General features: G+C 38.3%; 1 protein-coding gene across 1 annotated transcript; it reads right to left on the bottom strand.

The window, feature by feature from the left end:
* Nucleotides 1–444: 444 nt before the first annotated feature.
* Nucleotides 445–10,072, bottom strand: Uch (Ubiquitin carboxyl-terminal hydrolase). Its single transcript, XM_068387176.1, has 6 exons — nt 9,940–10,072; nt 2,462–2,607; nt 1,821–1,962; nt 1,640–1,715; nt 1,400–1,458; nt 445–966 (listed from the first exon to the last, which is right to left on the bottom strand). The coding sequence occupies exons 1-6, from the start codon at nt 9,991–9,993 to the stop codon at nt 880–882; spliced, it is 564 nt and encodes a 187-aa protein (XP_068243277.1). The 5' UTR covers nt 9,994–10,072; the 3' UTR covers nt 445–879.
* Nucleotides 10,073–10,394: the final 322 nt, after the last annotated feature.

Below are 10,394 nucleotides of genomic sequence, written 5' to 3' on the forward strand. Positions count from 1 at the left end.
ATAAAGCAGTCGAATCAGCAGAACTTCAAATTCAAACTTGCAGCAATGTTATGTTGAACATGCAGCCAATAATCTTTTTATACTTGTAGTTTATTTATAAAAGATTATTTCAATGTTACTGTTCATACAAAATTTGAATTTAATGGTTCATTACTTTTGTAGTTTATTTCCTTTCCTCACAGGGATATTTTTCTGTTGGAGCAGCTTATAGCATCCTGCTTTTCAACTAGGGTTGCAGGTTAGCTAGTAATAATAATACTGTAGTGAAGTCACTCAAGTTTGGAAACTATAGTATTTCCTACAAAATATTTTAATTTCTACTGCAGTACTTTTACTAAAAAATGCATAACCAAGTTGTATCTTATCTTGGCCCAAGTTGACTGCCAATAAAATTGTGTGGGTAACATCAATAGCAGTAAAGGGGTAATAAACAGCTTTTAGACATCAATGTTAAATCTTTTAATCAAATTCTTCAGCTGCTTTAGGTGAACAAAAAAAAAATAGACCAGAACAACACCATATATTAGTGATTACATACGATGAGCAAGGCTACCTTTTTAAGCTTCGTGATTTAAGGTTAACAGGATATGTATGTGAAACAGAATTCGGTACTTCTGCTTAAAGAAACTATGCTATTGGTCAAACTCAGGTCTTATCACAGTGATATACAGTATTTTCTTATCTGACTAGCATAATAGTTTAGTTACGCCTTTTCACTTTTCCCCCCTCTGAAAACTGTAGCCTCAAAACTTAAAACTAAACCATTTTCAATTTGTAGCAAACCTAACAAAAATAAAAATATCCTATTCTTTTAAATCATTGAAGTTATCACACATGAATTGATGAGGCTCAAACACAAATTCACTGCAATTGAGCACCTTACTGAGACCCAGTCAGAGCCACAACTGCAAAACGAGACTCCTCAGGATCTCGTTGGATGAATTCTTGGCAAACTTTGGCAGCATCCTGGAAAAAACACACAAATCATTCCTTACTCATAAGATTCCGAGATGGAATATGTAATTCATAATATACAAGCATTTCCTTATGATACTTTTTGCATAAAATAGTAAAATAATACCTGCACCCTCTTCAAATACTAACCACTAGGGCTTTATTAGAATTAAAAAAAAATGTGTCAACTAGATTCACTTAAGTAAGATAAAGCAAGGACAAGTTTGAAAAAGTAACATTGCAGAATTACTACAACCTCTTTAGAAAGCATCCAGAATGAAAATCCAATTACTACATGGCCCTTTTTCAATAAGATCTTTACTTCTTCAAGACACTATATTAACCTCAAGTGAAGTAAACATGTCAACCATATCAAGTGGAATACTAAATCTGTGATAACACAGGGATTAGGTGTATAAATTATAACAGATCAATGTTAACTTACAGCCAAAAGTGTTTCTGAAGTGGTAGCACCATGATTCACTGGAAACTTTTTGCGACCATCTGGAAAACAGAATTAAATTCTTACTAGCAATGTTTTATGAATACAGCGAATGATTCTTTCTAAAGAACTCATTGTTTGAATATTGTAACTTGGGCCATTTGCTAGACTTTTTATGAGCTAGATAAAGTTGAGCTGAAAAAAGTGCTATATTAAGTAAAAATATCAACTGATTAAACTTACCTAGTTCATAGAGACTGCCCTCTACTTCAACAAAGGCAATGAAGTGCATATCCATTTTGGTGTCCCTGTCAGGTGCCTATGGATTTAATGAAAAGGAAAAAATAAATCACACAAACCCACCTCAAGAAGGAAACCATTCATATATCAATTTTCAGAAAGAAATTGGGCTCAGCAACAATACCTCTGTCTGTCCTTCTTGTGCAGATTCCTCATGGGCTTTGGAAATTCCATCATCTTTTTCCAGTTCATGTCCTCTATCCTCCACTGACATGGATTTAGTTTTTTCCATGAACTCCTTCAGAGGACCATCTTCCAGCTCTATTCTGTTGAGCATATGTAATCATATACATAACTGTCATCAACTGAATGTATGGTAAATGAATAAGTAACTGGAACCTAAATCAAAACTTAATTCCTACCCAAAAAAATCAGTAAAATTCCACAGCTAAACCTAATATTAAACACCAAGTCAAACCCAAAATGGAAATCTAATTTACTTTGCATTGTAAATGCTCAAGTAACTGCAACCTAATTTAAAACTTAATTCCTACCAAGAAATTCAAAGAAATCCCAGCCAAAACTAATATTGAACACCAAGTCAAACTCAAAATAGAAATCTAATTTGCTAAAATCATGCAGGATTGGTATTAAGAAAGCAAATTCAAAATAGCCTCAAGTAGAGGTTGGTTATAAACAATGGCAAAAAATGTTCACTCCTGATGGATATAAATTGATGAAAGTGAATGAAGCACAAAGATACAGCAAGTTGTGCATCAAATTACCAAGACTGTACAGTAAAAATCACATAAAATCAAAGCTTACTTGTTGAGATTATTAGCAACTGCATGGATAAGAGCTACAGTTCCACAGGCATTACCCACAAACTGCTTCATAAAATACACCTCTTCTGAGACGTCCTGACCAGAAGCTTCAATGCTAGATTGTTGTTCAGCTTTGTGGGCCTCGGCCTGCAAGATAAAATAAAACTGATCAGTACTGAAATACAGTACTATATACAATTCATACAGAGCACTTTTTGACAATGAATCAAATATAATATAACGGTTAGTGTAAGTTCAGGTATATGCATAAGCATGCCCACACCTGAGGGCAATTCCACTTTTTCTAGGATGGGAGGTGCTTATAAACAAATGCAGAAGTGGCATCGATTATACATGATTTGCTAGGGACCCTGTCCAAATTGGAATGAGAAGTTGAAGGGGTTTTGACAGTAAGATCAGGATATCTAAAATTTCAACACCCTTCAGGCCTCAGGGGACCAGCATGTAATTTTTCTCTTCAAGCCCAATGACTTTCTTGCAATGCCAAAGCATTCAAATTAAATTTGTTGTATTTCAACCATCTGTCAAATGGGAAAAAATTGAGACATATTAAAAAAAAAAAATGAAATATCAATTTATACTTTATACCTATTTTCGTAAATTATCAAAGCAAATCAAGCATAGCGTTTTTCAAAAAATAAACCTGAAAATACATACATACATACATATACCAAAGGCACTTCCCCCAATTTTGGGGGGTAGCCGACATCAACAAGAACAAAACAAAAAAGGGGACCTCTACTCTCTATGTTCCTCCAGCCTAACCAGGGACTCAGCCGAGTTCAGCTGGTACTGCTAGGGTGCCACAGCCCAACCTCCCACATTTCCACCACAGATGAAGCTTCATACTGCTGAGTCCCCTACTGCTGCCACCTCCGCGGTCATCTAAGGCACCGGAGGAAGCAGGAGGGCCTACCGGAACTGCGTCACAATCGCTCGCCATTCATTCCTATTTCTAGCACACTCTCTTGCCTCTCTCACATCTATCCTCCTATCACCCAGAGCTTTCTTCACACCATCCATCCACCCAAACCTTGGCCTTCCTCTTGTACTTCTCCCATCAACTCTTGCATTCATCACCTTCTTTAGCAGACAGCCATTCTCCATTCTCTCAACATGGCCAAACCACCTCAACACATTCATATCCACTCTAGCCGCTAACTCATTTCTTACACCCGTTCTCACCCTCACCACCTCGTTCCTGACCCTATCAACTCGAGATACACCAGCCATACTCCTTAGACACTTCATCTCAAACACATTCAATTTCTGTCTCTCCATCACTTTCATTCCCCACAACTCCGATCCATACATCACAGTTGGTACAATCACTTTCTCAAATAGAACTCTCTTTACATTCATGCCCAACCCTCTATTTTTTACTACTCCCTTAACTGCCCCCAACACTTTGCAACCTTCATTCACTCTCTGACGTACATCTGCTTCCACTCCACCATTTGCTGCAACAACAGACCCCAAGTACTTAAACTGATCCACCTCCTCAAGTAACTCTCCATTCAACATGACATTCAACCTTGCACCTCCTTCCCTTCTCGTACATCTCATAACCTTACTCTTACCCACATTAACTCTCAACTTCCTTCTCTCACACACACTTCCAAATTCTGTCACTAGTCGGTCAAGCTTCTCTTCTGTGTCTGCTACCAGTACCGTATCATCCGCAAACAACAACTGATTTACCTCCCATTCATGATCATTCTCGTCTACCAGTTTTAATCCTCGTCCAAGCACTCGAGCATTCACCTCTCTCACCACTCCATCAACATACAAGTTAAACAACCACGGCGACATCACACATCCCTATCTCAGCCCCACTCTCACTGGAAACCAATCGCTCACTTCATTTCCTATTCTAACACATGCTTTACTACCTTTGTAGAAACTTTTCACTGCTTGCAACAACCTTCCACCAACTCCATATAACCTCATCACATTCCACATTGCTTCCCTATCAACTCTATCATATGCTTTCTCCAGATCCATAAACGCAACATACACCTCCTTACCTTTTGCTAAATATTTCTCGCATATCTGCCTAACTGTAAAAATCTGATTCATACAACCCCTACCTCTTCTAAAACCCCCCTGTACTTCCCAGATTGCATTCTCTGTTTTATCCTTAATCCTAATAATCAGTACTCTACCATACACTTTTCCAACTACACTCAACAAACTAAGACCTCTTGAATTACAACACTCATGCACATCTCCCTTACCCTTATATAGTGGTACAATACATGCACAGACCCAATCTACTGGTACCATTGACAACACAAAACACACATTAAACAATCTCACCAACCATTCAATTACAGTCACACCCCCTTCCTTCAACATCTCAGCTTTCACACCATCCATACCAGATGCTTTTCCTACTCTCGTTTCATCTAGTGCTCTCCTCACTTCCTCTATTGTAATCTCTCTCTCATTCTCCTCTCCCATCACTGGCACCTCAACACCTGGAACAGCAATAATCTCTGCCTCCCTATCATCCTCAACATTCAGCAAACTTTCAAAATATTCCGCCCACCTTTTCCTTGCCTCCTCTCCTTTTAACAACCTTCCATTTCCATCTTTCACTGTCTCTTCAATTCTTGTGCCGGCCTTTCTTACTCTCTTCACTTCTTTCCAAAACTACTTCTTATTCTCTTCATATGACTGACCCAGTCCCTGACCCCACCTCAGGTCAGCTCCTCTCCTTTTAACAACCTTCCATTTCCATCTTTCACTGTCTCTTCAATTCTTGTGCCGGCCTTTCTTACTCTCTTCACTTCTTTCCAAAACTACTTCTTATTCTCTTCATATGACTGACCCAGTCCCTGACCCCACCTCAGGTCAGCTGCCCTCTTTGCCTCACGTACCTTGCGCTTCACTTCCACCTTTTTCTCTCTATATTTTTCATACTTCTCTATACTATTACTCTGCAGCCATTCTTCAAAAGCCCTCTTTTTCTCTTCCACTTTTACCTTCACTCCTTCATTCCACCATTCACTGCCCTTCCTCATGCTGCCTCCAACAACCTTCTTGCCACATACATCATTCGCAATCCCAACAAAATTTTCTTTTGCTAACTTCCACTCCTCCTCTAAATTACCAGTTTCTCTTACTCTCACCTCGTCATATGCCATTTTCAACCTTTCCTGATATTTACTTTTTACCCCAGGTTTTATTAGCTCTTCAACCCTCATTAGCTCCCTTTTACATCCACCTACTCTATTCCCCCACTCTTTTGCTACAACCAATTTTCCTTCCACCAAAAAATGATCAGACATACCGTTAGCCATACCCCTAAACACGTGCACGTCTTTCAATCTTCCAAACATTCTTTTAGTTATCAACACAATCCATTAATGCCCTTTCTACTACTCTTCCATTTGCCACTCTTACCCATGTATACTTATTTTTATCTTTCTTCTTAAAAAAGCTAGCACTTATTACCATCTCTTGTTCAACACACATATCTACCAGTCTCTCACCACTCTCATTTTCACCTGGTACGCCATACTTCCCAATGACACCTTCTACCTCTCCAGCACCCACTCTAGCATTTAAGTCACCCATAACAACTACATAATTCCTTCTACCCAGTCCTTCTACACACCTGAAAATATATTAACAAAATTATGACAAATTCAGAGAATTTGTATTGTTCCCTAACTAATACAAATCTGGAGTTATTTATGGGATATTCTTTCAGCGTAGCTGGAAAGTAGCCAATTAAACTTACTATTGCGAGGTGCCAACCCTACCCAGACACTGGGTAGGGGGTGGCCAAGAGAACCCAGCAACCTACATATTTACTCACATATTGGTGATCTACTCACTTCTTCTATAGGAGGCAGGTCTTATCGGAGGACAGGTGATGGCACAAAAATTTTTCTAAATTCGGTTTGTATAATTTAGGGAAAAATACAAATTATCTCCGAACGTGTCATTTATTCCAACAATAAAAATCCTTACGTTATTCATGTGGATGAATCAAATGGGTGGTAAGTCCGACTACTGACAGTCGTCGACCCGGGTTTTGCCTAGTGCAGTGTTAGACTTATCGAGGGAAAGCCTTGCCACCTCACTTATAAAATTTGCAACACTGAGAAGTTACGTTTAAATGCCAGGGGAGTACTGATGACCCCGACTTCATGAGCCATATGTCTTCGAGCTGGAGACGAGCTAGGATCAATGGTGTTTTTAGTAATCCTCCTTTTAATTCTACCCAAATTTCTAAAGATGATGTCAGTGGGGGCAGAGTTGCTGCTATACATTCAAGATCATATCTAACTCCAAACTGGGAATAGTAAAAATTGATCTGGGTCATTGGTTACAGAACGTACTCAAAATCTGAAAGGGGCCGAATCTAGGGTTCAGTGACCCTGGATATAGTGTCTTTGCAATGAACTCAGGGACGAAGCAGAGAGGCACTTCACCCCCTTCTCCTTGAACGGGCGATGTTGTACGAGAGATCACGAAGTTCATCAACTCTCTCTGCTAATGCTAAAGCGAGCACGAGCGTATTCTTCAAAATGACATTACGGTCTGTTGCATGGTGTAATAGTTTGTAGGGAGGTCTTATCAATGTCCATAAAATACAAACCACATTCCAAGGAGGAGGTCTTTTCTACGACTAGGACATGCGATCTCATAACTCAGTATGAGTAAGGAAAGCTCCAACGAAGAGGAAAGGTCTACTAAAATTAATCTGAAGGATAGACTTAAGGCAAGCCTTAAGATTTTCCTCCCTAAGGTATACGAGAAACAATTATTTTCCACTGCCTGATATACCGAGACAGAGGACTGTCATAAATGACCAGACATTCATTATGCAACTCATTGCAAAAAGCTTCACAGCGAGGAGATGCTGGATAGTCTCCAGGCGTGAAACCGTAGAAAAGGAACTGTCTTGTGAGAGATGTTCGCGAGTGTTTGAGTAAAATGGGTCATGCAGGTACTTCTCTCAGGATATCTACTAAAAGATGCAGAAGGTTAGGGAACCACTGCATGACACCATAGCAGATCTATGAGGGTCACCAGGTTGTTGGAGGTTCTGGTCCTGTTGAGTACTCTCCACATCACAAAGAACTGGGGAAATTCAATTTTGTCCCAGCGTTGTTGAAACGCATCCTGCCATAGAGCTTGAAGATCTGGGACTGGGTAGCAGTACAACTGGAGCCTGAAATTCAGGGACGTTCCGAACAGGTCAAAAGTCGGGGAAACCCCCAAAGTCAGGACTGTTCGCTGTTCGCTATAAGGGGATTCAACGACCATTCGGAGCACATTATCCGAGTAACTCTACTCAGCACATTCCTCTTTCCCGGAATGAAACGAGCTGATAGGGACACCGAATGATCTGACTCTCAAAGAATCTCTACAGCAAGAAGGCATAGGTGCTGCAAAAAGGTACTTGCTTGTTTGTTTATGTAAGCCACCAACGTGGCGATGTGACTTGTCAACACCACCTAGTGATCTACCAGCAACTGATGAAACTGCTGGAGTGCTAGGAAGGTTGCTCTCATCTCCAAGAGATTTGTGTTGGTATCTTTTGGACTAGGGCCAGAGGCCCGAGGACGTAAGATGCAGCTGCAATTGTACCTCCATCTACTTCATGTGCAATGAATTTGGAATCAGTTTTTCTGTGAAACTAGCTACAGTACCTTTTCCTCGATTTTTTTTTTTTTTATAACAACTAAAAATTGGTTTGCCTAAAATTTGAAGATAATTTTGTTCTACATAACATTCCCTCAACAAATTAGATTATAATCTACCTGTTTGGTGCACTAGTTCTTGTTTTCCTTTACGCAAAAAATGTAATTAATTGTACTCCATCTACCAGAGCAAGAAATATATTGGAGATTTTAAAATTCACATATGCAAAGACCAAGTATCCTATTGCAGAGGGAAAGTATTTTGAACTGCAAGATGGTGTCCTGAAGGAGAAATATTTAGGTGTTTGAATGATTGAATTTTCTTTGCAGATGAAATTGAAAACCCCTTTCATCAAGGTAAGTTCCTTGTTTGTTCCCTACAAGCCCCAGTTGAGCAAGAACAGAGCAGCCAATTACTTGAGGAAAAAAACCTTAGCATCAATAATAATTGTATTGTAAAGTTTTATCCTCACCATGTCCAAAGTTTGAGTTCTTTAGCTTAAATTTGAGTTTATGAAACTTCAAACAGTCATGATGACATAAGCCTCATTTCACAGTTTTCAGAATAATTTCAACTTTGTTCTTGGTTAACTCTTATATTCGCACTGAAACCTTTCCTTACTATTGTTGTCTATTTATAATATTACTAGACAAGTTACAACCCTAGTTGGAAAAGCAGGATGCTATAAGCGCAAGGGCTCCATCAAGAAAAATAGACCAGAGGGGAAATGAAAGAAGGAACCAATAGAGCCCTAGAATACCCTCCAGCAAGAGAAGACTAACCCAAGACAGTGGAAGACCATGGTCCAAAGGCCATATGGCACTACTACTAATCTTTTCTAACAGGTTTGCTGCTTTATCAGAAAAACAATACTGTACCAAAAGTTTAACTTGATAAACTGTTGTTACTGTTTGTAAAAAATATTAGTTTGTTACTTCTCTTGAAGTTTATCCATTTCTCAATTTCCTTTCCGCACTGGGCTATTTTCCCTGTTGGCGCCCTTGGGTTTATAGCATCCATCTATTCAAACTAGGGTTGTAGCTTAGCTAGTAATACTAATACTATTAAATATTATTAATAATAATGAGATTCACCTAACAAGCTCTTCCAAACTTTGACAATCCAAATTTCACATCTCAATACAAAAGAAACCTCTTTGGCTCCCAATAACTAACATTAGCAAAGCTACAACCTTAATTGGAAAAGCAGGATGCTATAAGCACAAGGGCTTAACAGGGAAAAATAGCACAGTGGGGAAAGGAAATAAACTTAATGAAAAGTAATAAAAACTTCAAAACAAATTTCTTAAGAACAGTAACAACATTAAAACAGACCTTATATATATATATATATATCAAGTATAAAAAGAGACTTATGTCAGCCTGTTCAACATAAAAACACTTGCTGCAAATTTAAGTTTTTGAAGTTCTACCGATTCAACTACTGAGATCATTCCACAACTTTGTCATAGCTGGAATAAAACTTCTAAAATATTGTGTAGTATTGAGACTAACAATGGAAAAAGGCTTGACTAATAGGAGTTAACTGCATACAGTACCTAGTACTGCGAACAGGGTGGAACTGTTCGGGAAGATATGAATGTAAGGGATGGTCAGAATTGTGGAAAATCTTATGCAACATACATAATGAACTAAATGAACGACTGACAGATTACAGTAATATCTAGATCAGGTTTAAGAAATACAATAGACTAAGTTACTGTACAACAAATTACGATTGGCAGTTATGAAAATTGTAATTCTTTAGTTTTCTCTCTATGTATAAGCTAGCACTTACTTTATCATTTATGGGGTGTAAGAAGATCACAGAAGCAACAGGCTGAGGTACCATCGCAAGGAGGTCTTCTTCTAGGCCAAGTACATCTTGAATTGTCCAAGAATCAGGAACCCCCAAACCAGTCAGAAACTGAAAAAAATAAATGCTATAATAAAACAGTTTTCTATTTAACAATTATAGTTATGTATAAAAAAAATTCAGTACAGTAATTCTTTATAAAAAAAAAAAAAATCACATAAATAATCCTACACAATACCTTAACATGCACAGTATATTTACAACTTGACACCAATCATCAATAGCAAGTTGTTCATTATCCAGATTAATCAATTGCAGTTGCTATTTCATCTCTCACAAATCTATTATTCCCTTTGTGCAAAATGTTGGATTTTGGGTTTTCCCAACTTGACTTTGGTAGGGGGAAAAAAAGGGAAAAAAAATTAGAAAGATTATTG

The sequence above is a fragment of the Palaemon carinicauda genome, chromosome 14 (genome assembly GCF_036898095.1).
Source record: "Palaemon carinicauda isolate YSFRI2023 chromosome 14, ASM3689809v2, whole genome shotgun sequence".
In the NCBI taxonomy this organism is placed as follows: domain Eukaryota; kingdom Metazoa; phylum Arthropoda; class Malacostraca; order Decapoda; family Palaemonidae; genus Palaemon; species Palaemon carinicauda.

What these genes read in the sequence shown, in the direction of transcription:
- Uch (XM_068387176.1), bottom strand. Translation starts at nt 9,993, where the DNA reads ATGGTACCTCAGCCTGTTGCTTCTGTGATCTTCTTACACCCCATAAAT. An exon ending in GTTGCTAATAATCTCAACAA is followed by an intron (nt 1,963 to 2,461) that starts GTAAGCTTTGAT and finishes TATGCTCAACAG; the next exon opens with AATAGAGCTGGAAGATGGTC. An exon ending in GGGCAGTCTCTATGAACTAG is followed by an intron (nt 1,459 to 1,639) that starts GTAAGTTTAATC and finishes TCTGTTTTCCAG; the next exon opens with ATGGTCGCAAAAAGTTTCCA.